This window comes from Passer domesticus, chromosome 1 (assembly GCF_036417665.1).
Source record: "Passer domesticus isolate bPasDom1 chromosome 1, bPasDom1.hap1, whole genome shotgun sequence".
In the NCBI taxonomy this organism is placed as follows: Eukaryota; Metazoa; Chordata; class Aves; order Passeriformes; family Passeridae; genus Passer; species Passer domesticus.
Window position 1 is genome coordinate 44,701,115 of NC_087474.1, and position 27,841 is coordinate 44,728,955.

The 27,841-nt window shown below is 47.5% G+C and overlaps 1 protein-coding gene across 1 annotated transcript; it reads left to right on the plus strand.

Moving 5' to 3' along the window:
• The first annotated feature begins 127 nt into the window (after nucleotides 1-127).
• Nucleotides 128-27,126, plus strand: TGM4 (transglutaminase 4). The gene is made up of 15 exons (XM_064417382.1): nucleotides 128-262; nucleotides 13,397-13,561; nucleotides 16,995-17,174; nucleotides 17,301-17,404; nucleotides 17,725-17,854; nucleotides 18,503-18,621; nucleotides 19,901-20,008; nucleotides 20,556-20,730; nucleotides 21,239-21,377; nucleotides 21,636-21,739; nucleotides 22,931-23,182; nucleotides 23,849-24,196; nucleotides 25,520-25,689; nucleotides 26,168-26,304; nucleotides 26,789-27,126. Coding segments are annotated over exons 1-15 (2,274 nt in total). The 5' UTR covers nucleotides 128-261; the 3' UTR covers nucleotides 26,931-27,126.
• The last annotated feature ends 715 nt before the right edge of the window (nucleotides 27,127-27,841 follow it).

A 27,841-nucleotide genomic window follows, 5' to 3' on the forward strand; every position in this document is an offset into this window, starting at 1 on the left:
GCAATTCAGTTTTAAAAGCCCACACCATTAGGTTTGGCTCCAAAGTGTGCATGAATTATTGAAGTTGAATAAGTGGGGGATGAAAATATACAGAGTTTTCCATTTTGTCCTGCAGCTGCCAGTGTTGCTTCGCCTCAGCTGTGTTGGCCTGGTGTTTGTGTGCAATGCAGTGATGTGGATAGTCTTCACAAAAGCCTTACGACTCTCCTCCTCCTCAGCTGCTGCCTCTGTGACAACAACAGCCTCCAACTTCATCTCTTCAGTGAGTAGACCCCTTCCCCAGACACTGAAGCCTGAGGAGCCCAGCAAGGTGGGAATGCTCATGCTGGTTGTAACCCATCTTCCAGTGCAACCAGCATCGCTGGCCACAAAGGGAGTTACAGGCAGATGGGAAATGATTGTGTCAGGTCTCTGCTGCTCTGAGCTGCTCTGTTCATGGCACAGGTGGTGAAACTTTCCTTGGTAGTGCAGGAGGAAGGGTGGTGCTGTGTGCCTTGCAGCAGCAACACAGTTTACTGAATTTTTCTGATTGCCAGTGGAGCTGGAGCTGGGAGCTTTGCTTCATTTTGCTTTTCCTTTGAGCACCTCACTTGTGACAAGCCAGTCACCCTAGCTGGGTCTGAGGATGCATCACCTCTAGTGACAGCAAGAGAGTCTTCAACCCACAGGTTTTTTCCACTTGCTTTTTGCTCTTGACAGCAGTCCACCTTGTTTCTGTGCTCCAGCTGGCAGACAGCTCATGGTGGTGTCTAATAATCGACAATAATAATAAATGCCCAGTCAGTGGGAAATTTGGCTCCTGAGAAGTGCTGGGAAGGCAGCAAAGCACATGTGCATCTGTCAAATCCTGCTTAAGGACCACAGTATGGTTGTGCTTCCAGGCTGCTGGTGGAGTTGGTCATCTTCAGCATCATGTCCAGCAGCCATTCCTGTTGGTCATCCCAGTAGGAGTTTCCTCAACCAGGTGTTTTCCAGGGCTGTCTCTCCTGGAAGTCCTCACAGCTCTGGCAGCGCAGGAGGCCTTGGGGCAGCTCAGCCCAGCTAAGCTTTGTGTCTCTCTTTTCCTTCAGGCTATCCTGGGAAGGTTTCTCTTCGGGGAGACGTGGACACCTCTGTGGTGGGTCGGCCTTGCCATGACAGTCTGCGGGCTCACGCTGCTGCACACGGCTGCACCCCAGCTGGTGCCGGTCCCAGCGGAGAAGAAGGAATGATAGCTGCTGGAGGGGTCACGGTGCCATGCTGCCCCTCTCCAGCCTGTCTCATGACAGCATCCCCAGTCCCCACCAGCCTCTGAACACATTGGCCACCGAGCTAACCCCTGCTCACCGCTCATCTGCTGACTTGCAAAATCACACTGGTCACATCTTCCCTGGTGGTGGTATGGTGGCATGGTGGCAGTGACAGCTCGGAGGGAGCTGGTCAGCTCTGAGTCAGTATTGTGAAAATCAGGGCCAGAGGCTTATCAGCCACTCCTCCTCTTCACACCCTGTGGCTGTGAAGCTTTCCCAGTTTGGGGAATGCTGAAAGTAAACATGGTGGTTGTGGAAGGTGCTTGTGCATCAGTATTTTTCCATGAGAGGACCTATCCCAAAATAGAAGAGCAATCAGAATTAGATGCTCAAGGCAGCTGTTATTTCTGCTTTGCTGTTCCTGACTTTCTGTCTCTTGAAATGGTTCTATGCCCACTGCTACCCGTAAGGCTGTGGAGACTTTCATTAATTCCTTCAGCTTCCTGTGTCAGTCACATATACCTTTGAACTTGCCATTTGTATCTGATGTCTAGAATTTTCACTTACCCATTCCTGACATGTTAGTCACTGTAAGGTTGCTGCTCTTCCTTTAAACCCATACCCAGAATAGGGTTTTGGTCACCATTCCTGCTTTGTGTAGGTCAAACTAATTCTGGGACAGTTCGACAGGCAGCCTGCTTTCACTTGGAGGGTCCATGTTCCGTACATCCCTCATCCCCACTCGAGTTGACAATTGCTTTAATGTTTGGTAAAAGGGAGTTTCTCAAGCCATGTTTTTTCTACACCTCTGGATGATGCTTATTCCCATTGATGTGATGTGATCAACCAGATCTCTGGTATCTGCTAAATTTTGCATCAGTGATTACTCCATGTTCAGGTGTCAGTTTGGTGAATGTGTCACGAATCATCATTTGTAAGGTATCGGTTTAATTCCCGTGCCCACTTCTTTTTTTTCCTCCTTGGAAATTCTTCAGTTGGAATCCTAATTAAGAAACATAATGATGCCTATAAATGTATGCATCATGGTGGTGATACTGCTTGCTTGCTCTGGGCTTGCCAGGTTGCTTCTGTCATCTTGTAATGACAGAAGGTGAGTCACAGTTGTGGCATGTGCAGAAAACCAAAGGACACATTTCTGTGAGCATCTGTATCAGAACCTGCCAGGTCTGTCATGACTGCCAGATCTGTACTGTGTCAAGTGTAAAGTAGACTTGTGGATGGGAATGCCACTGGAGCTGGGTTTGTGCCTTCTTTGAAGCAGAAGAGTCACTGTCTCCCAGAAGAGGCCAAGAGCTGTTTGCTGTGTTCCCTGCCATTCCAGCTCACCACATCCTGCAGCCATGTCCCAAGAGGGGCAAAGCCTTTGCCTCTCCCCTCAGTGTGTTCTCAAGTCTTCCTGTCGAAGAGGGGAGCTGCGTATGTGGTGGGGGAGGGGGCAGAGTGCTCTGAGTGCCTTCCCTCCCAGCCACCGTGGGTCTTTGCACCTGGGGAGCTCTCTGGGTGGCAGCAGTGGCAGGGTGGGACACATCCAGTTGCCTGGGAAGCTGGGACTTGACACAGGGACCTAGTATCCCTTATAGGTCTGCAGACATGACAGCCAGGAGCCATGCATTTCTAAGTACATCAGGTCTCCTTAGATCTTCACAGATAATGGAAAATTAATGAAGCCTGATTTATTTGCCCTTGTTATTAACCCTCAGCCAGCTGTAAGCCATGGCTGCCTTCATGCAAACAGCAGTAGAAGGACCAGGAAGTCTGGTTAGTTTGGCTGTTGTCCCATTTCCTAATAAACCATTTGGAAAGCTTTTTAATCTGGACTATCTCAAAACTGACATTTCTTTATTACGGCCATTGCTGGAGGTCAAGGTTTAGGAGGTGTTTCTTTGGAAGTGGAACGTGTGCAGAAGGTGTGAGCAGCACTTTACTTGGTGGTGCTCACTTTAAGGCGGATGAGTATAAACCAGGGCTGTAAATTCTCTCATAAATACTTGAAGGTGGGAACGGATGTAAGTTTTTCACCAATTCCCATGGTAAGAAAAGATTGCGAGGCAGGGTTCATTTTATGGCAGAATCCCACCCCTCTTGTGTACACAAGAGTTTGGCCATTTCTGCCAGTGGGGCCAGGGCTGCAAGAAAAACTGTAATCACTGTGTGGCAAAGCAGTGTACTTCTGGCAAACCGTTCATATGGGATCATCCAAAATGTGGCTGAAAGTAATAAAAAAAACCAAACCAAAAAAAAACCCAAAAAAAAAAAACAAAAAAAAAAACCCCACAAAACAAAAACAAAAACAAAAAAAAAAACAGAGGGGGATTTCCAAATTAAAACTGTGTCCAAAGCTCAATGGCTGATTTTTTTTTTATTTTTAGATATTTTAGACCACACACACACAATAAAGCAATGTGAGAATAACAAATGAACTGTGTTTGACAAGTCAGTGATTCAGATGTGGTGGACCTTGTAAGGTGGCTGAAGATCATGGCCAACTCCAAGATGCTGGTTTACCAGAGTGGAAGGTGGGTTACCTTTATGTGGGAACTACAGCAGTGTGTATGCATGAAGTTTTTGCTCAGTCGAGGTGAGGTATTATTAGAGAAGAGTCTTGGGCACATGTTTCCAGTCAAATTCTAGCAAAATCTCACAGGAACACAGTGCTGTGTCTGCAGCACTGGTGGATAGGGGCAAAACCATGGATGTTCTCTGCCTGGGCTTGCTCAAAGCATTAGACACTGTCCTGCACAACATCCTTGTCTCTAGATTGGAGACATGGATTTGATCCCAGGCACACCTACAAGCTGGGCAGAGACATGACTGACAGCAGACTTGTGGCGAAGGACTACTGGGTGGTGGCTGACCAGAAACTCAACATGAGCCAGCAGTGTGGGCTCACAGCCCAGAAAGCCAAACAAATCCTGGGCTGCATCTGAAGCAGTGTGGCCAGCAGGTGGAGGGAGGTGATTCTGTCCCTCTGCTGTGGTGCTGCATCCAGCTCTGGTGCCCCTGATGTAGGAGAAACAGCTGGGGCAAGTCCAGGAGGTCACAAAATTGATAAGGAGACTGCAACATCTGCCTCAGGAAGACAGGCTGATAAAATTGGGGCTGTTCAGCCTGGAGAAGAGAAGGTTGTGTGGAGACCTCCTAGCAGCCTTCCAGTATCTGCTGAGGACCTACAGGGAAGCCAGAGAGGGACTCTTCATAGGAAACTGCAGTGATGGGACAAGGAGTAATGGGGACAAACTGTAAGAAGGAAAATTAAGGTTAGATAAAAGGAAAGAAATCCTACTGGAAGAGGTTGCTCAAAGAAGCTGTGGATGCCCCATCCCTGGCACTATTCAAGGCTGGGTTGGATGGAGCTCTGAGCAGCCTGGTCTAGTGGAAGGTGTCCCTGGTCCTGGCAGGGTGTTTGGAGCTAGATGATCTTTAAGGTCCCTTTCAACACAAACTGCTCTCTGATTCTCTCACCTCCCAAGTGCTCGTTGTAATGAGTCTTTCCTGCACCTAACTCTCATTCTCAAACACAACATTTTGTTTTTCAGCATCTTGTTCATCGTCAAGCATGGCCATACAATGTCATAGTTTTAAAGAGTAGAAGAAGCAGGTGCATGGTTAACAGGAAGGCTCACAGTGACACTCAGGAAGATTCAAATAAGAATATTTGAATTAATGGTGGGAAGCAGAAACAGAAAACCAGAAAAATGTTGTATAAACAACATCCAGGAGTATTGTATTCTAAGGTAAACAATGTCTCATATACCTTTACAAGGAACAAAGCCAAATGAAATTACAGTTTCAGTTGAACCATAAACCATAATTTGACTGATTAGATAAGGAAATATACATAAAAACTTCTAAATGTCCCTGTTGTCATTGACAAGGAGTCACTGAAAGTTTGTACAGCATCTCAGTCACAGGATATATTGAAATCACTTGAAGGATGGTATGTTTGCCGAGGTAATAATTATTTGAAGTAGATGTGATAAGTTTGGTAGATTGTTCTGCCAAGTTTGGTATATTCAAAATTTCCAAGAAATTTCACTCAGTGTCCTCTGCTGACCCTTCAGAGACCTTAAATTATCATATTGCAAGAGTGTCCCACATGCACACATAATTACACGATCTTGCAAGCAGTGGGGTGTTTTTGAAGAAGGAAGTCCTGTGACACAACTTGCCAGAAGAGTGGCTCTGACCTTGTCTGGCACAGAAAAAAACATGAAATTCTGAATAAATGGGTACTAATCCTGACATGTTCAGGGTGCTCTTCTGCAGAAGAGCAGCAGCAAATCTTCATTTTGGGGATCTGAGAGGTTCAAGGGGAAGTTGCAAAATATGGGCACTTGTCTACAGCAAGTGGTGTGTGCCTGCAGCTCACTTGGTCTGGTGAGAAAAGTCTGGGGTGAGCTCAGGTCAGTGGTAAAAGCCTTTCCAGGAGAACCAGGGCTTTGCCCCTAAAAATCAAGTGTGTGGAGTGTTGTACCACATGACTTTTTAATGGAAAGGATTGAAGAGGACAATATTCCTGAGAATGTTGTCCTTCCTGAGGACAGAACAAAGTACTTTAGACTGTAAAATAACACCTTCTTGCTTTAGGCAGATGGTTGCTGGGCTGTGTGTTTCAGTGTCCTTTCTAAGGCAACTCTCTTTCCAGGTATTTAACACCAAAAAAAAAAAAAAAAGGTCAGCAACTTGCTTGTAAAATCTGAGATGGGGTCCTGGGCCATGGGCAGGGAGGAGGGGGAAGACCTCTGGGTTGGACAGGGGCAGCCAGTCCCAGTGGGGCTCTCAGAGTCCTAACACAGTCAATGGTTCTGCCTGGAGTGTTTTTTCCAGTGCTGGACCCCCAAATTCAATAGGGGTGTAGGAAACTGGTCTGGCTCAAGGATTGCAAGATGGCATGGGCCTAGGAGGAGATGTGGGGTGGTTGAAGACAAGGAAGGCTCAGACTGACCTAGTTAGCCTTGGAAAGAAGTTCCAGAGGCAGCATAGAAATGGCCAGTACTAAACAAGGTAAAAGACACAGGTTGCCTCTTAGGACTTTCAAGCTGGCCATCAGGGGAAAAATGTCACTAGGAGGTTAGTTGCCTATACTATATACCAAGCAGCTGAGTCTCTGCCCATAGAGGTTTTCAAGACTCAGCTAGACAGAACTTCAAGTGACTCAATCTAGTGTTGGTGACCATCCTGTCTGGGCAGACAGATGGACTTCCTGTGACCCAGGGGCCAATTTCTTTATCACCACCATCTGTAATTGGAAACTGGTTTGACCTTCTGCCTCCATGTTTAGTAGTTCCCATTACATCCTGCTGTGCCTCAGAAAGGAGGTTCCCCCTTGAGGCACCATGCAGATCTAGGCTGCCGGAGGCTTGGACTCTGACCACAGAAATAATGGACACTTGCATGTGCATTCATAGCCCAAAAACAAATTTTCCAAAGGAGAAGGACTCCACGATAGCAAAGTGCTTTGTGAATCTGAGCTTTTGCTGGCTGAGGGGATAGCCAGGTGGGTGCAATGTCAGCGGTGGCTCCCAGGGCTGGGCAGGGCTGACCCAGCATGGGCTGCCCGGAGGGATGACTGGGAAGCCTGGACCTTGTGTTACTCCATCCCGTGGCTGCGTGCAGCACCACAGTGACCCATGGCCAGCAGCAGCACTTGGCATACACAGGAGACTGCCCTGGGAGCAGCAACCAGCCAGCCATGCAATTCACTCTCCAACCAAATTTTTCGGTTTCTGACTGTTTAATAACATTATTCATTGTTTCAATTTTCCCTTGAGGTTTAAGGAAGGGTGTCTGTGAGTGGCTGCACTAATTGCCAAAATTTCCTAAGGAGCTTCCTTCATGCCTTTGAAGTCCTGAGGGATTGCTGGGTTAAAGCCTGGGGAAGTCCTGGGTGGGGCCTCCCACTCCCATTTTGCTGGGGGGAGATGATGCACAACCTGCCTAGCCCCTGCACAGGTTTTGCAGAACACAGAGGCTCCACTGCACCCTGAGGGCATAAATCCATGACAATGGAAATAAGCGAGAGGGAAGGGCTGCAAGGAGTGGTAGTAGGTGGGGTGCTGTAGATGGTGCCACCACTTTTTGTACATTTTGAACCTGTTGCTCAGTCTCATTTTTCCCAGAGATCACTGTGAGCCCCTGTGAGCCTGTGAGAGTCCAAGCTGCCTGTGGGAGTCGGGGCTGGGGCTCGGCCGCATGAGCAACTCCAGGCCTCCCCTTGGCACAAGCAGAGCATCTCTGGTTTTGCAGTGAGAGGTGAGAGTTGGACAGCTCTGCTTGGCACTGGGACCTGCAGCACGCAATGTCTGAACAGCAGCCAGGGCTCTGACCCTAATTGCTTTCAGTAAATTAAGGCAACACTTAGGGAGAAATGAGCAGTGCCCCAGGGAAAGATGAGGCATTACAAATATATTTTCCAATGCCAGTTGACTGTTTCGTCATCCAGATCGGAGGTAAGTTAAGTGACTTTTTCCCTTCAGGACACTCCAGTGTTAGGCAATCACAAGCATGATTCTGCTAGGAACCAGTATTGCATGAAAATGCTTCCTAGAAAACCCGGGTAGTCATGGAGTGGAGCATCGCGAGCTGCTGTGAAGGACAATAGCGTGGATGCTGTGACAAAGGGTGGGTGGGAATACTGTGGCTTGGTTGCTTTTCCGGGCAAATAGCCACAGATCCCTTGGCTCAGTCAGTCCCGCCATATCCGGAGATGGTCACTTGATGCATGCATTCAGGGACAGGACAAAACCTTTGCACCTGCTGTGGTTTTGGTCTGCTCTGGTGCAGCACATGAGCCAGATCCCCAGCACTGTGCGGGACCATCTCCTCCTTGCAAACCTTGCTCTAGGAAGTTTCTCCCTTCCCACCACGTGACAGTTTCAGTTGCAATGCTGGCTGGCGGGAATGCAGCATGGCTCAGTGTGATCTGCAGTCTGTAGACCATGTACCTCTTGATGTATACAGACACACACCCACACAGACAGGTGGGAGAAGCTGCTACACCTCCCCTGCAGAATGAAATGTTACTCGAAGACACTGGCATGCAAGTTTCTGTTTTCTCACTTAGACATTTGCAACCAAACATATATCCTGTAGGTGGGAAGGCATTCTTTCAGTATTTTCCTTGTTCGCTGGAGCTGTTTTTAATACATGGATAAACTGTTTTATCCCTGATTCAATATTTGCGCTGTTGATTTCCTTGCCCTTACCATTTATTTTTTGCAGCCCTCTTTTGCTTTACTTTTCCTCGTACCTTTTCATATTGTTTGCTTTAGGTGTAGGCTGTGGGTATGTGTTCACACTGCAATCAGTCAGTGTGGTCATACATGGAAGCAAATTCATGGGTCAGTGGCAGTAGGGTGGATACAGCCCTGGAATAACTACACCCACCCACTTGTTGGACCCTTTCCAAACACACACTGTAGGTTATGGGATGGCATGGTGGGGGGGTCCTTCTCCCCGTTTCAGGTCTCTGGATGCAATGAAGGTGTGAGGAGGGAATTAACAGGCTAGGGCTATTCAGACTGCAAAAGAGACCATGGTGCTTTGTAATAGGGGCTGAGAAGACCCTAAGTTGCACGGAGAAAGTAAGCTGGAATAATGGAGAAAGTGCGCTGTTAATTGTCTCCTCTGCCACGAGGACGGGGGCCACAAGGGCAACCAGCAAGCGTCAAAGCCAAAGGAGCTTCCTCTTCTTGCAGTGTGTCATTTGGATGAGGAACTCCTGCCTGCAGTAAGCAGCAGAGGCTAGCTGGCTCATCAGGTTCAAAAAGTGGGGAAATATTTTTAAAAGAGCTCCTGCCTGGAAAAGGTGACACGATGGAGATCTTTCTTTGTAATTTATTGCACAAAATTCTATAGTATTTTGCCAAGAAGCAGAAGTACATCATGTTGAGTTGTTTTAGACTAATATGGAATATCTTGGCACTGGAACATGCGTATTTCAGTGTGTTTCCAGTACAGCAACAGTTGTACTAGAACTGAGGGTCAAGAAGTCATAGTACTGAAATTCCAGGTTCAGCCTTCACACGTTGTTGCTCCATATATCTAGACTGATATTGCAATTTTGCCTTTTGCACCTTAGCTAGGAAAGGGATCTTAAAACATATTTTAACATCATAGAATTTTGGCTTGCTCTTAAAGCAGCTCTCTCTTTTGTCAGTGGCCTGAAACCTCAGTTTTTGGGCCCACAGAACGTCTCTTTCAGGGCAGGGAGAGTGTTTTGCCTGAGTAGCTGTAAGTCTATGTTTGATACCTGTGGAGGAATGGTCGCTGTTTGATCTTTGTCTTTACCTTCTTCAGGAGCAGAGCCCTTGGGTGGTGCTGGGTTGGGCACAGGGTGATATCAGTTTTCATTCCTTCTGCAGGTAAATGCCCAAAGCCAATCACCTATATCCCTAACTTAGGTCCAAAAATCCTCGTTCAGTGTTCAGTTGGAAGGAAGGAATAGGGTTTCCATGGCTCTTGTAGGTCCCTTACAACTCAGGATAGTCTATGATTTCACGATGCTGTGAAACAGTGGAATTTCCATAATAATTATACTGGCATCAATCACTTCTCTGGTATTTGCCTGTGAGAAACTCATTACCAGGTACCTGGGGCCAGATGACTTGGAATCAGTTAAGATCTGGGCTTGGCCATCTTTCATCAACCCCTGACGTCCGAATGCCTACCACAAGCTGGCTCATGTCGGATTAGAAGTGAATCTGCCTGCTGGATACATGGGATGCCCTGTGGGCACAGACCACTCTCATGGTCCATGGTCAAAGTACCTGAGTGAGAAGTGATCAAATCAATGCTCCTTTCAGAGCAACAGCAGCACTGGCATGCCAGGATCACTGTGTGGCTGTGGTGTGTCTCAATACTAGGACATTCCTAAAGACTGAGGTACATCTTAATGAAATTGTGAGAGCAGCTCACCTCATATCCAGCTCAAATTAGATGGACCAGATCCTCAGCTGTTCTTCTGTGCTTTTTTTGTCTTTGACGCCCCCAAGATTTTTTACTTACTTATCACTCCCTAGGCTGTGATTCAGGCAGGACTCAACACCTACTGGGTGGTGCACGTGGGAGCAGTCCTGCTGTGGTCAGTGGAAGACATCTCCTGACCGTGGTGGCCCTCAGGAGCCAGACAGGGGCTGTGTCCATGTGTACCATGCCGGATGCACTGCTCACCCTCTGACACCTCACAGCAACCCCGTGGGAAGGCTGAGAGGATGAGTTCACCCTTCCAGAGCGCCGAAAAGTAAACCTTTTGATCTGTTATTTATTTTGAGTGTTACTCTGACTAGACATAGAAAAAAAACCCGACAAAACAAAATCAACTCAAAGCCTCAGGTGTTTATAAAAAAATGTAGCTCAGTAAACTGTTGTTATAAACGGCAGCTTCTCATGGGGTTGCAAATGAATGAAAATGTTAAGCTAAGGATTTGTCTTTCCTATTTGGCATCAATACCTGTGGTCATGCTCTGGAAGTTTGACTTGTTTTGTCATTTTTGATACACAAAATAAACAAAACCTGAGACAAAGGCCAAGCTTGCAAATAGGGGAGCAGCCACTGGGGAATTTTATTTTATTTGTTTGTATTTTATTACCTTCTTGTGCCAGCTAATAAGGTGACCTTGCAACAGACAGATGTAGATAAGGCTGACCGCCTCTGTTGTCCTATTTTGCAAGCTGGGAAGTTAGTTGCTGAAATTATTTGGAATAGGGAGATTGCCTATGGGAAAAAAAATCTCCTGCCACTGTTAATTAAAAGACTATAGTTTTATGAGACAGATTGAAGTGATTAACTGTTATAACTGTTTGGGGATAAAAAGATTAAATTTAAATGGGCTGGTATTTTTCATTGCTGCACCAAGAAGAAAAAAGCCATGGAGCTGAACCATAGCCAGCCACTCTGATCAGCAAAGACAGGAGGTTTACCTGTAAAAAGATAGAGATCACCTGCTGACAACGTGAAAAAACTTGAAACCACATCTTTTAAAAACATTCCTGTAGTTTAAGCTGAAATTCCTCTTCTCAGACCTTGCCAACAACTCTTGGAGAGTATTGGAGTTCATGGCCTTTCCTGGCAGGGCAGGCTTGTATGAGCCAGGGGCGGGAGGTTGTGTTGGGAGCGTGGTACCATGCGCCAAGTTTAGTTTTGTTGAATTGAGATACTACCAGTGTGTAGAGAAAGATAATGGGAACAGGCTAGACCAGCAGCTGCACAAAGCAAAAAGAGAACTGAAACCATGCCCCAGTGGCCAAACCTGCCCCCAAAAAAAGGTCAGCCACCTTCCAAGATCGAGGAAGTTCAAAGGCTGCAGGGCAGAGCCCACACCGGTGTAATTTTTACAATCTTTCCTTGAACTCTGAGGTTTAAAGTGAGTGTCAGGACAAGCACACTGTTGAAATTAAAATTTTGCAAAACTCCACAGGACTGGAAGTATGACTGTGCCTGGTAAATACATGCCTTGCTTCCCTTGCTCACCCTCCAGCACACATCTAGAACATTTTTTTCAGAAACAAAGTGTTACCAACATAAATCTGTTCCTGTTTGCAAAAATCTGTAATTTTGCTGTAGGACTATTGTGTCAACACAATTTAAGATGCCTCAAATCAAGCATAGAATGATGTATAAAACAGGTTGAGACTGGATTGGAGGCTACTGTCAGTGACTTCAGCTGATGTGGATTACTCTTGCTGCAGTTAAGTGGAAACCAGTAAGATACATCATAAATGGTCAGATTACATGCATTACTGCTTATGTTGTCGTACTGACATTCCGTGTATACTTCACTTCATCCCATACTGCTTCTAAACAAAAATGTCTTTCACCCTCTAGAAGGAAGGAAATGCAGAATAAAAGCGACACGTAAAGGTAAATCAGGGCTGTGGTGTTTTTGTCAATAGTGAAATACGTAGTTGCCAGCGCATTGTCTGGTGCTGAATGCTGCTGAGTGATGCTCCATCTGCTAAGAACATTGGTGGTTCAGATGTTCTTGTTCATCTTCAGATGTCCAGCAAGATTATGGATGTGTGCTGAACCCTCAGTGCCCTGTGGTGCCCTAGTCATGCTCTCAAGTGAGGACACCCAACATACACCTGCCAGCAAGCAGTGACATGCTCGGAGGGTGGGATCTGCTAACTCAGCTCCACGTTTGCACCAAGGGAAACAGCCCTCCTAAAAGGAAATGCCTGCTTACCTAAACCAGTGGAGACAAGTCAGTGCCTTTGAAGGCTTCCACAGGGAGATCCTCTTTAGGAAGAACCTACATTTAGATGGGGCAGCCTTGCAAACAGAGTTCTACACTGCTGAACCCAGGGCTGCTCCTGTTGAGGGAGGCATCGGGAGGCTGAGGCTGCTCCCACAGCTGAGCCACCTCTAAGTTTCTGGGTGCCTGGGGAAATTCGTATCTCTTTCTGGACACTGTGCTCATGTCACTGGTGGCCTGTCTACCACCAGCTCTCCTCTCTGTGGCTCATCTCTCCATCTTTGGTCGCCCTGAGGACCAGGGTGGCAGTGGAGCATGTGGGGTTCAACCATGTCCTTGGCAGAGACCTTTGGCAGAGCTGCCAGAAAAGAGCAGCCAGCAAACAGCTCCTGTTCCACCACATTTCTTTCTTCTCCTGGACATAGCATGATTCTCCTCTTTTCCACTCAGTGCTCCCACTGGGCTATCTCCCTTGAAGTCCACCTCATCCTGTGGGGAGGGAGCCAGTGCTAGGATCCTTCAGCTTTTCAACCCACATGTGTAAATGCCAGATTTTAGCCCATGGCTCCAAGTATTTCTGTCCCAAATGTGATGACAGAAACCTCATTAATTTATAAGAATGTTAGACTGGTTCTAATGGGGAACTCTCTTCTCCTAAGGATTAAATGTTTGTGTGCTTCCTTGTAAAGTTAGCCCTGGAATTGCAGTCCTAGTGACCTGGATATTAGGGCATAGGTGAATTCTTGTTACTCACCTGGCCCATGATTTTACTGTTTGTCAGTGAAGGGTCTGTCCACTTGTCATCTGATTATGCAAATTCACCTTCCATGTGAGTCGGGATTTAAGTTTCGCTGTTTTTCAGGGTCTGACTATGTGCAGAGGGAGTTGTAGTCTTTTTTTTTTTTTTTTTTCCACGGGAACTTCCTTTCTTGAAACACCACCCCTTGGCAGTGGACCTGCTGACACCTCAGAGCAAGACACAGATAAAAAGGGCAGCCTGTCTTCCTTCTCCACACTCAGAAGCAAGTGGCAGAGACTGCTCAGGAGTTTGGAAGCTGCTGGCATCGCAAGCATCTCGGGTAGAAACTCTGACAAGAACCATGTTCAGCAGCACTGGTAAGTTTTTAAAGCTTGACATATATTAGGTGTGAAGTCTGGCAAGTCTCCTGCAGGGAGGATGGCAGCTCCAGAGGTTCTCAGCCCTCTGATTGCCATGGGTGACACCTTGAGGAAAGAAGTTTTGATGCCAGCACTGCTCACAGGGGATCAGTTTGCTCTGGCTGTGCAAATTCTGCTTTTGACAGACTGGTAAACTAACTGCAAGACACAGCTCATTTTTCATCACTGTTCTTCAACCTGTAGACATCTGGTTCTCTCAGTGATAATGGAAAAGAAATGCAGCTCTTTTAAATTTGTTCCACATCAATGCTAAAATAATTTCTTTCTTTCAGGCTACTTTATCATGTAGATTATTGCTCTTTAGCAATGGCTGATAGCATCTCACAGAAGTTTCAAAATAACCAAAAGGAGGATTTATTTGGGCTTGAGCTCTGTCCCATGGCTGTCCTGCCTGCCCTGTTGTCAGGAGATCCTGCACCTGCCTAGAAAGGTGCCTGGGTCATTCCTGCAGCAGCTGCTGAACCAGCACCACTGGCCAACCCAGCCCTAGAATGCCCAAAACCCCTGGGGTTCGGGATGTAGCTGAGCAGATGCACATGTGGGCTGGGTGGTGCCCGCAGCAGAGCTGGGAGCAGGTCTCCATGGCTTTCAGGAGCAGAGGGGTGTTTTAGCACTGCTCTGAGTCCCTCAATTTCAAACCTCTGTACTCTGAGTGTGGATGAGCAGAAAATTTCCAGGAAATCTTGGACTGCAGCATCTTTGGGATGTGATCTCACATCTCTACGATGTTCATGAATGTTTGCCTGGAGGCTGGGCAAAAATCAGCAGTAAGTACAGGTATCCAAATTATGATCTCTCTTGAAAAACTACAGTTCTCATCCCAATTCCCTTCTGTCCTTCTGAGCAGCCCTTGTCCCCACTGAAGCCAGACGTACTATAAATACCCTGCTCCATATTGATAGTTTTTTTAACCCCATCACCTCCTCATCATAAGGGAAAAAAGGCCCCACCTTCTTACCAGTGACAAGGTCTCATATGCCCATCTTTTATCACTGCTCTCTTGAAGCTCTGAACATCTCTCCAGGCAGGCAGTGATGCAATGGGGCTTGTGGGTTAGCGTAGAAAGGATCTCTATAAAGGAACTAGGCAACAAAATACTGCCTTGACTTTTTTTATATTAAAATAGGAAAAGAAATCTGACAGGATTTGCGGTTTGGGTTTGCTTCTGGCCTGGCCCAGGAATGATCACAAACAGGACTGCCTTTAGCAGCCTGATCCTCTGTCCTGCACTTTCTATGTATACTCATCTCTTCTATAAATCATGAATTTCCGTGTTGGCACACCAAGGTGCCTGCAGGCAGCCAGACACAGGGTGTGTGGGGGCCCAGCTCCATGCCCAGGGCAGGAAGCAGGGCAGGAAGACAAAAGCAGCAAGTGCCCAGGAAAGACGAGCTGCAGCCAAGCCCCCTCGGATGTGGTGATGGGTGCGCCACTGGCTCGCTCTGAGGCATTCCTTGGCACAGGACACTGTGCCAGTCAGGTCACAGGATATCGCAGGTGTGTTTGCACAGGAATAAATGCAGCACAACTGACGGGCAGCGCTGAGTGGAGACAGGTCTTTGGCACAGTGCTCAGCATGGTCAGGCCATATTCCAGGGCAGCTGTTGTCAGTGAATCTTCCCTGTGCATCCTCAGCATCACTGGTGATGTCCAGAAATGGGATGGATATGCAGTCCCTAAGTTAAGAAATGCTGGATGGATGGATTTCCTTGGGCCCTTTTCTCACAGCTATCCTATGTGTTCAACTTTCATATCCCTGTGCATCCCTCTCCCAGGACCAAGGCTTTCTGGTGTCTTCTCAGCCCAGCACCAGGGTTTTCCATAAAGAACAAGGCTGAGCAGCTTTAGTGTTTGGAGATTTCTTAATGCTGAAGATGCACTTCCTTTTTGTCCTCAAGAGGGTTAAGCAGCTAGCTCCAGCTGAAATTTTTTGACACAAATGCACACACACCCCATTGCGCAAAATATCAGCCCAAGGCTGGCAACTGGCATGCAGCAAGCAAACAAAAAGCACTCAAATATTAAGTTGGTTAACAAAAAATGCCGGTCAATTTTAAGTCTATTTGTTGGGCCAATGATATCTGGTATGTAATTAAGATAAATATGGTTTCTGTATTTACTGAGAAGAAATAGACAGAGGTATGGTGGGGATCCATGGGGGGTCGGTTCTGTTTACTCAGGGCTGCAGTCTCTGCACTGCACAGGTTGCAGCAGGAAGCGTGCTGCTGATTTCAGCCTGCCCTGGGACTAGCCCTGCATGTGGCATCTCTCACGCCACACCAGCTACCAGATTCCAGCCTCTTCTGTGTTAGGGATGGCTCTTGTTGATACTCAAGTTAACATGGTTGCTAGGTACCATGAAAATCTGTCAAGACACTTGGTGAATTAATCTCTTCAACCATTATGCTTTTGACTTGCTAATATCAAAGTTACCGTAACCCGTTTTTGCCTCTCCCATGTCTTCATCTGAATCACTCATGAGAAAAGTGCTTATGAGGTATTGTTACTCCCTGCTGTTCACACGGAATTCATCCTCTGAGGATATTTAATGGGCAGGTACAAGACATAAATGCTCCCGAAGAAATACAGCTCAGCCACATTCCAGCATGCTCTGGCTTTTTCTGTCACAACTGGGCAGCCTGCCAAAGCCTGATGCAGTGACCCCCAAATCTCCATCATCATTCAAAGCTGAGGGCTTTCTTTTTGCTCAGGTGTATCATTGGGTTGTGCCTCTCGGAGCTCCACTCCTATGCCACAGCCCTGAACCACGAGCCACTAGCACAGAGATCCTGAGGCTTTTCCTGGCCCTGATCCCATCCAGAGCTGCAGGAGAGGAGGGAGTAATTTTAAATATTGTGTCTTAAAAATCAGCTGCTCTGTTGGGAGTGAATGGGAGCAAGGCACTTGTAAGGGATTCTTGCTGGGGAGTAAATCTCTGCTGAAGGCAAATGGGAAAAGCAGCCCCCCTGAAGGGGGGTAGTGCTCTGTGGTGAGTTTTCTACAGCAATCCATCCAGAGCGGGGACAAACTCCTGCCTTGCCCTCGAACTATGCAACCCTGAGCTGCTGTGGCATGATTCTGCCTCCTCCTCCTCCCTCCATGTCTGCCCAGGGGGTTCTGAGGTTCACCTCTGGATATTTTCTTTAAATTTTTAAATTTTTAAATGTTTAATTTTTTTAACTTTTAATTTTTTTTATTTTAAATTTTTTATTTATTTATTTTAAAAATTTATTTTATATTGTCTTTTGCTAGATCTCTTGTTACTTTTTGATGCCTCGCAGGGCTGTGTTAAGAAGAAGAAAGCTGTCTTTACTGAGAAAATGACCATCTCTTCTTTTTCCTTTCTCCTTTTCTCCCAATGTTTTTCCAGAGACCAGTCTGAAGGTCACTGGGGTTGACTTTCTGAAGAGCCAGAACACCCGGCAGCACCACACGGATGGGTACAACATCCAGAGCCTGGTGGTGCGGCGCGGGCAGCCCTTCCAGGTGCAGGTCAGCCTCAGCAGGGAGCTGCAGGCTGCCGACAAGCTGTCCCTGCGCTTCAGCATCGGTAAGCAGGAGCCCCTCTGTGGCCACCCGGCAAAGCCAGGGAGCATCCAGCTGCCTCTTCCTGGCACTGCACAGGCGTTGCAGAGCTGTGCAACCATCACACATATTGTCTTGGGTTTGTTTCTAGGTGAAAATCCAATGAAAAACAGGGGGAGCCTGCTGTCGCTGAAACCGGAGCGGGAGGATTTCAATGGGTGGAAAGTCTCTCTTGTCGAGAGGAAGGGCAACGAGGTAAAGCCTGTGGGCAAGGGACCCAATACCCAATACCAAGCCCATCAAAAGCTACACAGCAAAGCAGCCTCATACCCCCATCCTGCTTTCCCTTAGTTCTGTGATTTTAGATGGGGAGCAGCCTTGTCCTGCTTGGTTCATTGCTCCCCCCATGCACAGGCAGGCTTCACCCTATCCCATTGCCTTCCCCTCTTTCCCCACAGGGATCTCCATGGCCCCCAGCTTTGCCACTCGTGCCATCTCTGTGGCACCATGTTTGTGCCATGCATGTGGCCACGGTGGGGTGTCCCTCATGCCATCTCTCCTTGTTGTCCCCTCAGTGCCTGCTGTCTGTCACCAGCTCGCCCAATGCCCCTGTGGGAAAATACAACCTGCATGTGAAGACTGGCACTAACACTTACAAGCCTGAAAATGGTGTCATCTACCTTTTGTTCAATCCTTGGTGTGAAGGTGAGTGGTCCTGCAGCTGGGAGTGATAATTACTCCTACCGGGGATTGTACCAGATGGAATTTTTCCTCATATTTTCCCTGTTCTTTCTTACATACATTGCTTTCTCCCCATAAAACACTATAAGCAGGATCCTCATGGAGACAGTGGGAAGCTGGGCAATAACAATGAGCCACCTCCTAATTGGATATTCAACAGTGCCAGGACATAGAGGGACATCTATCTGTCACATCTGTGTGCGCCTCTGTATATCATCCCTCTGTTTCTCTGAGCCAGCCAAAGATTAAATGAGAGAACTGGGTTGGCTTAAGATCCAGAAAAAAGCAACCAGAATAAAAAAATTTGTGGCTGGTGGGCATCAGTTCCCCAGTTCTCTCTGCTGTATACCTAGTACTCTACAGTGTTCAGAAATGAGATTTTTGCAATAATAGAAGAGTGGTCATATAGCAATGGACCTACAGGGGGAAATTAAAGATTAGTCTTATTGGAAATTCTTTCATTATAGGAACAAAACAATGAGAATGCTGTATGGTCATCTGTTGGTGTCAATGTTACAGATCCTTGGTTACCCCAGTTTAGCTTTCCATGGAAAATTTCATATAGGGTGTGCAAACCACCTGATCTCTGAGGGTTTGGGATTTTTTCTGCAGATGATGTTGTCTACATGGCCAATGAGGCAGAGAAGGAGGAATACGTGCTCAACGACACCGGCTACATCTATGTTGGGTCTGCGTACAGCATCTACGACAGGCCCTGGAATTTCGGGCAGGTAAAACACAGCTGTCTTGTCAGCCCTCTTACCCTTCCTCATCCCTTCAGCATGAAGCCCATGAGTATCTCAGAGTGCTGGAATTACCCTGCCAGCTTCACTGGGAGTAACCTATGTGCCTAAGTATGTTCCCCATCCACAGCTGGAGAATGGGGTTTAGTGGCACATGCATAGTCAGATGATTGGGCCCCCCTGGTAAAGGATGTGGAAACTGGGGACAGGGTATTTCTGATTGAAATAATTCCCATAAGGGAATTCCTGCTCTCATGCAACTGTGGGTGCTGTTAGTCAGCTAATGAGACATGGAGAGGGCTGATGGGGAAAAAATCTGATTTACATGTTGCATCATAGTCAGGAATAAAAAGGGTAAAATTACTGGCAGAGGTTATCACCTTTCAAGTGGTGCCTTCACTGACAGCTGTGTGCAGGACACAATCAGCCACTCTCTCAGGAAGGGTGTTCCTGCATGCTGCCTCTGAGATAACTCCAGAGGAGCGGAATGTCAAATTGGCTTGGGCTAGAGATAAGAGGTGGATGCCAGAGCAGATTTATTTGCACCATGTACAAAGCACACAGGTGCCAAGCATGGTATACTGCACCCTATCTAGACAGAACTCCCCAGCAAAAAACGTTCAAATCTGGGTTTTATTTTGTTTTGTTTTGTTTTATAAGTCTACAATTTTTGCAGGATATCTGCAGAATATGTATCTGCAGGACACACATAGCCCGACAAAGGTGCTCACACTGATGCCTTTACATGAAAGGGGCCAAAGGGCATCATCTGAAGGGCTGTTGCTATCCTAATATTTATCCTGCTGTTAAGCAATGAGAATTGATATTGATATTCTGACAAGCTTCATTGGATCATATGTTTGACGTCTTTCTGAACTGGACCTCAGGGAGCTTTATCAGCAATTGCTAATTATGAATCTTTGTTGTAATAATTAGCATTTACGTACCTTTCTTTTTTCCAAGGTTCATTTTGTACCTATGTCAATAGACTAAATATCAGTAGAGGTCTTAAATTTTCATTACTCTTGTGAGTAATTTGCAGAGTTGCAGGGAGATGACGTTGGTGACTTTTGTGCTGGGTCAGGTTCCAACTGTGTTTGCAAGGCACTCAAGACAAGCTTTTGTCTTTCAAGGCTGGGTTTCATTTTGAGCCCTTGTTTGGAGAGAACAGCTTTGGGAAGGCCCACCGCCTTGGAAATCCAATATCACAAGCAAATTCTGCTTTAGAGCAGCATATAAAAATGTCTCGGTTTTCTCTCCAAAATAGTTTGAGGAATTCGTCTTGGATGCCTGCATGTATCTGCTGGACAAAAGCAAGCTCAGTCTGGCTGAGAGAAGGGATCCTGCACATGTGTCCAGAGCCATGTCTGCTTTGGTAAGCCTCTCTCAGTGAAGTGCTTTGCCACTGCATATCTTCCCTCATCCTTTCTTGCTCTTCTTACCCTGGGACCATGAGCACCATTTCAGGAGGCATCTGAAAGGGATTCCTTTGGGAAAGTGCAAGCAAAGAGACAGAGGCATTTTTGGGTAGAGGGAAGAGGCAAACAAAAATATAGCATGTTCCCATCTCCAAAGCTTGCTGCTGCCCCAGTGGCCATCCTTTCTCATCAGTTGTGTTGGTGGGACCAACACAAGGGGTTGTGTTTTGGGTGGGTAGCTACTCTCTGTGGTGGGACCCTTTCGGAGCCCTGTGGTTTAAGACACAAGATGCAGAGTTAATTTTTACTGGCCTGAGCAGAGTTGTCACCTCCCTCTAGATATCCAGGTGGAGGCTTTCTAACTAGGGAAGCTCCCCAGCCAGGACCAGCAGCCTTGATGCATCCTACATGGCTGTGGAGCACCTGGGAAACCAGAGCCCCTGGGGTTTAAGCCTCATTCAGCCTCATCCCTTTATTTTTCTCTCTCTGTGTGTGTGGCCACAGGTTAATGCCAACGATGAGAGCGGAGTCCTGCTGGGGAACTGGTCAGGGAATTACATCAGTGGAACATCCCCTATGGATTGGATTGGGAGTGTCACGATTTTGCAGAAGTACTACAAAACCAAGAAGCCGGTCCGCTATGGCCAGTGCTGGGTCTTCGCAGGAGTCCTCAACACAGGTGAACAGTGCAGAGTGACCTGCCTCCCTTCTCTGACACCCCAGTTACTGTGCTAGTAAGCCAAATTACTGTGCCTCTGAACAGCAGAGGTGGCAGGATCTGTCTGTAAGGAGAGGCTGAGGGAGCCAGGACTGCTCAGCCAGAAGAGAAGGCTTTGGGGGTCTGACCCTTGTGTGTAAATACCTGACAGGAAGGAGTGGGGCACAGACAGGCTCTTCTCTGTGATGCCAAACAACAAGAGCACAGGTAATAGGCACAGCCTGAAACATAGGAGGTTCTGTCTGAACCTGGGAAAACAGCTTTTTTCACTGTGAGGGTGACCAAGCACTGGCACAGGGTGCCTACAGAGGTTATGAAATCTACATCCTCGGAGATGTTCAAAATCCATCTGGACACAGTCCTGAGCATCTGCTCTAGAGGAGCCTGGGAGGGCAGAGGGGTCAGATGAGAGGATGCCCCCCAGCCTGAGGGATTTTGTGACCCTGTGTTTTGTCTGTCTGTGCTGCAGTCATGCGTTGCCTGGGAGTGCCATGCCGCTGTGTGAGTACCTTCGACTCGGCCCACGATACGGAGGACAACCTGAGAGTTGACGTTTACCTGAATGAAAAAGGAGAAAAGCTGAATTCGCTGTCCTTGGACTCTGTCTGGTACTGCCAAATGGGGCTAATGCTTCCTATGCCCTGTGCTGCCTTGCAGTGCCCCATTTCCCAGCCCCAGCAATTCCTTTGAGAATTTCACACTGCTTGGGGTTTGTTGCCTGGGAGAGAGAGAGAAAGCCAGGGGTTTCACAGGGTTACCTGCAAGTACCCATTAAATCTGCCCTTACTGAAGGATTAAGGGAGGAGATTGTGACTCTTCAGGCTGTAACAACTCACTCCTTTTCTTTCCAACCCAAATGCACACAGGAACTTCCACGTGTGGAATGATGCCTGGATGAAGAGAACAGACATACCAAATGGGTTTAGTGGCTGGCAGGCAATTGATGCAACCCCTCAGGAGCAAAGTCAAGGTAGGATTTGCCTAGAAAGTGGTACTCCCCACACACAGCTTCATGCACTGGGGCAGTGACACTCTAAAGCAGCAGGTCTCACTCCTGGCACCTCAGCCCAGGATGGAAAGATCAGCATTTCTTGGCAGGCAGAAAACCAACCGTGTGGGAACATGAATGTTGTTTCAGAGGTTAGAGGATATCTAAGTCATTGGGTTCATGAGCCTGTTCATTGGTGGATGAGAGGAGTGTCCACCAAAATTGGTGACTACACTCCATGCACGGGTTCGGGGAATTTGAAAGCGGAAAAAAACCAAAAGGTTAATCCTCAGGGAAGTGCAGAAAGTGGAGTATTTCCTAGAAATCAAACACATTTGTCTGGATGCAGCTGACTTCATAACTTGATACTGAAATTGGCTAAGGAAGAGACTTTCTAACACAATTTTGAAGCATTAGAAAGCAGGTATTCGTTATTGCAGCACGCTGAACACCCGGAGGGTATTTCCTCTGATTGGGTGTATCATGAATTTTACAACAAGCTATTTATTCCATCATGATCATACATATTCATTAGAGTGTCCCTTCTGGCTAACACATAAACATCACTTCTTCCAGAACTAATTTGTTTGCATCTGCCTCTTACTGGAAGGCCTTTTATGGTTCTGGGGGCTCATCTGAAGGGGTCCCTGGTGGTCACACTCACTGAGTACTCCCAGTGTTACAGGTGACCTTGCCTAGAACTTCTCTTAGGGCACATGCTCTTGTTTCTTGTCACATAACATTGCCACAAAAGCCACTGTATTCCTTGTTATCTGTTTATCCACTGGTTCCAGCTATGTTTAGCATCCTGTGCACCGACTTTTACATTCTTTTATCTACTTCTTTAAAACACATTGCCCGTGTTTGGACAAGGCATCATTATATTCCATTCCTTCTATCAAACCAAGCTGCAGCTTTCTAACCTTAAATTTATCTAAGTGAGGGGAAACATGCAAAAGCTCCTACCATACCTTGGTCATCTATAAGAAATTCCCAAGCAGCTGTGGGATAAATGAGAGGATTTGGAGCTCATTACTGAGTTGGAGGGCTGTTTACTGCAGTGTCAACTGCCATGGCCACAGATTCCTGCTTGAGTGTTGCCTGGGTGTGTAGCAAAAACCGGAGTCACTGTTGGTGTTTGGAAAACCATCTGGTGTTGGATGCCCTTTCTAGGTCGCTTCCAGTGTGGCCCGTGCCCGGTGAAGGCTGTCCGGGAAGGAGATGTGTACTTGCCCTACGACGCCAAGTTCGTGTACGCGGAAGTGAACGCGGACAGAGTCTACTGGCTCGTCAAGAAGGTGAACGGCAAGGAGAAATACTTCAAGGTCGGCACAGAGACCCAAGCCATCGGCAAGAACATCAGCACAAAGGCCGTGGGGCAGAACAGGCGGGAAGACATCACCCGGGAGTACAAGTACCCCGAAGGTAACTGCCCCCATCCTCCAAGAGGAGACCCCGACCATGCAGGTCACCCCACAGCACAGTGATGTTTCCAGGAGGAAAATGCAGGAGTAGCTGCAGTGGCAAACTCAGCCTAAGGCCTGGAAACCCTCGGGAGGCAGCACTGCTCCCGGGCATCCACATGCCCGCAGTGACACCTATAGGCTGCTCCTCAGGGACACGAGCAATCTTCCAGACAGTGAAAGAAATGGGCTGAGTGATCGACCTAGTCATCACACTGACCTTTGCTTTATTTTTTCATTTCTACATTTCTTCATTTCACCTTTCCGTTCCCCAAATCATTTTGGAAAAAAAAAAAAAACAAAAAACAACCACATTTCCTTCCCAGAGTTCTCAAGATCCAGCTATGTTGTCCTAGATTGTTAAAACTTTCTCAGTGAGGAGGGCAAAAATATCAGGCTGAAATATTTAAGAGTATCCATCCTCTAAATTGTCTCTTCCAGGAAATTCTTCCAGGCCAGAATGCTACAGCTAGATTTGGTGGTAGCATAAACCAAGAAGTTGTCCTAAGCAGAGGCTGGAGGTGCTCTGACATCCCCTCTGCTTATCAGCAAAAGCATAAATAAAGGGAAGATAGCTCTGGGTGAGGAGACTGAGATACAGCTGTCACCCATATTTCTCTTCCTCCAGGCTCCAAAGAGGAAAGGATGTCCATGCAAAGAGCGTGCAGCTTCATACACCCTTCAGGATTGGTGCCTCGCTCAGGCTATGCTTCAACTATGCAGTCAGTAGGGGCCAACACCCAGCCTTTGGTCCTGAAGGAGCCAGTCACCAAGACTGGGCTCCACCTGGAGATATCCAATACAGAACCTTTGCATCCTGGCAATCCCCTTGAAATGGCCATCACAGTGAAGATCTCTGCTCCTGGGAACTGGACCGTTGACCTTACTGGCTCCTGCCAGCTGCAGTACTATACTGGAAACGTTCAGGCCAATCTTGGAACTATCAAGGAGACCATCACTCTTGAAGGCCCATCTGGTAAGCACAGAAAGCTTGCTGTGTTCTGTTTTTATTTACTGTGGCAATCTGGCATTCATACTGGCTCCACTATAGATCAGCGTATGGCTCTGTACTCTGTGAAGAGCAGAAATTGCCTGCCTCAAACCTACCTCCCTCTTCACTGCATTTGGAAATCTCAGTTACAGACTGGGATCCCTCTGTAGCAGAGACCAAAACATGAAGGCCCTGCTGCAGCTTCAAGGAGGTGATTAGGAATACATCAGTGTGGGCAGACAGAGGTCTTCATGGTGTGAGCGAGATGTGCTGAAGCATCTCCCTCTGTCCTCACTGAACATCAAAGATGCCACCACAGGCTTTGTATGCATCCATGTGGATCAGAAACCTCACAGGATTTAAATGGCTGGAAATTTCAGCCTTTTTTTGTTTTTCTGTTTGCTCTAATTTGGGTGGTGGTGATGCTGATGAGTGTTATTTTCTGAATTCTTTCCCAAGCAAATTCCCACTCCACAAATGCCTGCTTGGCTGATCCCAGGAGCTGTTTGTTGCTGTGCTCTGCACATCTTTGAGCAACCTGGGTTGTATTTTTGATCCCAAGCAATGCAACTGAAATTTACTAAACAAGAGATTAACGAGTGATAAATAATTAACAACCCTTGCTGATTCCTAGCATGAATCACTCACAAAAAAAAAAAAATCTTTGCTGTTGATGAGTGCTGAGTGTTTTCACTAATATACTGTTGCTGTCAAAATGCAGAAGGGCAGGATACAAAGGTAGCCTCATATGTACATGCCTACGTATATACATACATATATACACTTAGGGAAAAGGACAAGCATTTTTTGTTTTATTCCCAGAAGCCAGGAAGCTTTGCAGCTAAAGCAATGCTCAAGCACCAGCACTGCTGACTTTGTGGCTTTTCTGAGCCACTGGAAGGTTGTCCAAGCAATCAAACATAAAATCTGAAGTGAAAGGAAAGCCTGCAATTTTATAGCAGGCAGAGAAACCCTTGGGGGTGCAGACTTAGATGTACCCCACCACCTGCCCCTCTGCCTCCTCCTGAGTGCTGGGGCAGCCCGGGATGAGGGCTGCTGAGGTGCTGGATGTGAGCCCAAGCCAGTGCTTGTGTGAGCAGGGCGATGGTGGGACTCAGGCAGCCTTCCCAGGGGCTGCCCGTGCCAGGTACCACCCACTCAGCCAGGGACTGGGCCTGAAGGGAAAGCAGGATGGTCTCAGCAAACATGGCTCATGCCCCACCCTGGGACTCCAGCCACCAGAGCCGACTTTGCCACCCAATTCCTGGGCATGGGATGAAACATCAAGCTGTGTTTTCTTTCCTGCAGAGATGCAGATCCCCCTGAAAATAGCACCTGATGCATACATGAAGACACTGTCCTCTGTGGAAGATGAAGTGCTCATCCTTGTCACTGCCATTGCCGAGGTCAAGGAAACAAATGACAAACTCACCAAGGAGACCTCAATGAGATTCGAGTATCCCCCCATCACTGTCCAGGTGAGGCAACTGCCAGCTGGGCTCCGGGAGGACAAGGGTTAAAGCTCTGCTCTCTGCAGCACCACGGTGGTGCTAGCATTCCCAGGGGGATCTCCCAAACAGCTGCCTCCTGGGATGCTCAGTTCTTGGCCTCTTATTTGGCTATCCAACATTCATTTGAAGGTTGAAAGCAGCCGTGAAATGAAAGTTTTATTGCTGCCCCATCTAAAAGGGGAAGGCAGGGGCTGCCGGAGGGAAGGGGATGGGAGAGGGCAGTTTGTACAGGGCCCATCTCCAAGCCCACAGCTCTTCCTCCTGAAGCAAAAATGTGTTGAGAAACCATCTGGGAAAACACAGTACTTGGGGTGGGTGGAAAGTGAATGGGGGGGGTGTCCCCCACCATGCTGGTGGTGAGCAAACCTGCAGCAACCTCTGGCATCTTTATTACCTCTCTAATCCCCAGTCTTTGGGTTTGTTTCTCTCTTTCCTCCTCTGCCAGATGCCAGAAACAGCCAGACTCTACAATGACTTCAAGTGTGCATTCATCTTCAAGAACAAGCTGAATGTGGCCCTGGAAAACTGCAAGCTGCTAGTGGAGGGCTTGGGCATATTCAAGATGACAACATTTGAGCTGGGGTAAGGAGATGAGCCAAGGAAATGACCATGTCAGAACTCTGCTCTGGTTTGGGTTTTTTTTAAATATCCTTGAAGAAGTGGCTATGGGATTTGCAGTAAGAGGGACCTTTGCCAGCTGTGTTTGAAACAGCACCACATTTGGCCAGAAAGAGCCACACAGCAGTTGACAGGCTCAGGGCAGACGGGCATGACAGGGACTCCCCCCACGCTCCTGCTGTGCTGCCCAACAAATGTGAGCACAGCTGCTTCATTCAGAGCTGAACTTGGTGTTTCAGCAGTACAGGGAACTCTGGGGAAGGTCCCCAGGATCACTGGGACCACCAGGCAGTACCACCATGCCAGTTCCCATTTGCTGCAAATTGGTCACGGGGGAAGGGGAACACCCACCCTAAACACATGCAGTGACTGTTTTTTTAAATTATCCAAAAGTGGCAAATAGCCCTAATTCATGCTGGCACTATTTTGGTTTTTCCTTTGTCCTCAGGGACATAATGCCTGGCAGGATCACCAAGTCTGAAGTAATATGCACTCCGACAAGACTAGGAGATAAGAAAATGGTAGCCAAGCTGATCTCAAACCAGATCAAAGGGATCTCTACGGAGAAGGGCATCTTCATCACCGAGTAGGATCGGTGCCTTGTCAGCGTGTAAACGCTGCCCTTGCTACATGTATCGCATCACTGGGCACTTCTTGCCTTCTTGATTGCTGCACCGTACTTCTAAAGAGCAAAAATGCCATAAAGCTAAGGGAATTAAATTGCCTTAAGGGCACAGTTGCATTGATTGCAGTTAATTGTGATTCAATAAAGATGGTGAAAATGGACTGTGTGTTTTGGTTTGATGATATTGTCACATTGGGATGGCTCTGGACCCACAAGGGGATGTTCCCATCTCAAACCAGGGACTGGAGCTTGTGTTGGTACCAGCTGCAGCCAGAGATGGGTGTGAGCCTGGGAGGGGCAGCACTGCTGTGGTCCTACACGGAAGGACACACAGGGACCTCACTGCACCAAGGGCTCCTGTGCAGCTCAACGAACGTTTCAAGCAAATCCCTCCTGGGCAATTCCCTCTTCCTCCCAGCTCACCATCTGGGGAATGTTCCAGCACGTGCCTTTCCTTGTCTTTAGAGCTCAGAAAGAGCAAACCCAGCACAGTGTCCCCAAACACTATTTTTCATACGTCTTCCTATCCCACTTCTTTTGAAGGTTTTCAGGCATTTTTAGAAGAGATGCTGCCATCTCCAGCAGCATTCATTACTAGTGCTTCCCTAGAAATGTACAGCCTCTCTTCTTCCCCTTCCACCCAGAACACTGCTGGGCCACAGGAAGAACCTCGATGGCAGTGTACACCAGGAGCTCTTCCAGCCACAGTCACACTGGAGAAGACAACAGCTGTGCACAGCTGGAGCCCACCACTGCACTGCACACCCCAGTAACTCCTGAGCCCACCTTTAGCAAGGGATTTCCCTGTCTCACAGCATGGCCAGCCCAGCATTTCCACAAGTAAGGAGGAAATCAGGTCACACAGTAGCATAGGGA

Excerpts from the sequence above, each read along its gene's own strand:
- TGM4 (XM_064417382.1), top strand. Across the intron at positions 25,690-26,167 it reads ATCCCCCCATCACTGTCCAG|ATGCCAGAAACAGCCAGACT; the intron begins GTGAGGCAACTG and ends CTCCTCTGCCAG. Across the intron at positions 26,305-26,788 it reads ATGACAACATTTGAGCTGGG|GGACATAATGCCTGGCAGGA; the intron begins GTAAGGAGATGA and ends CTTTGTCCTCAG.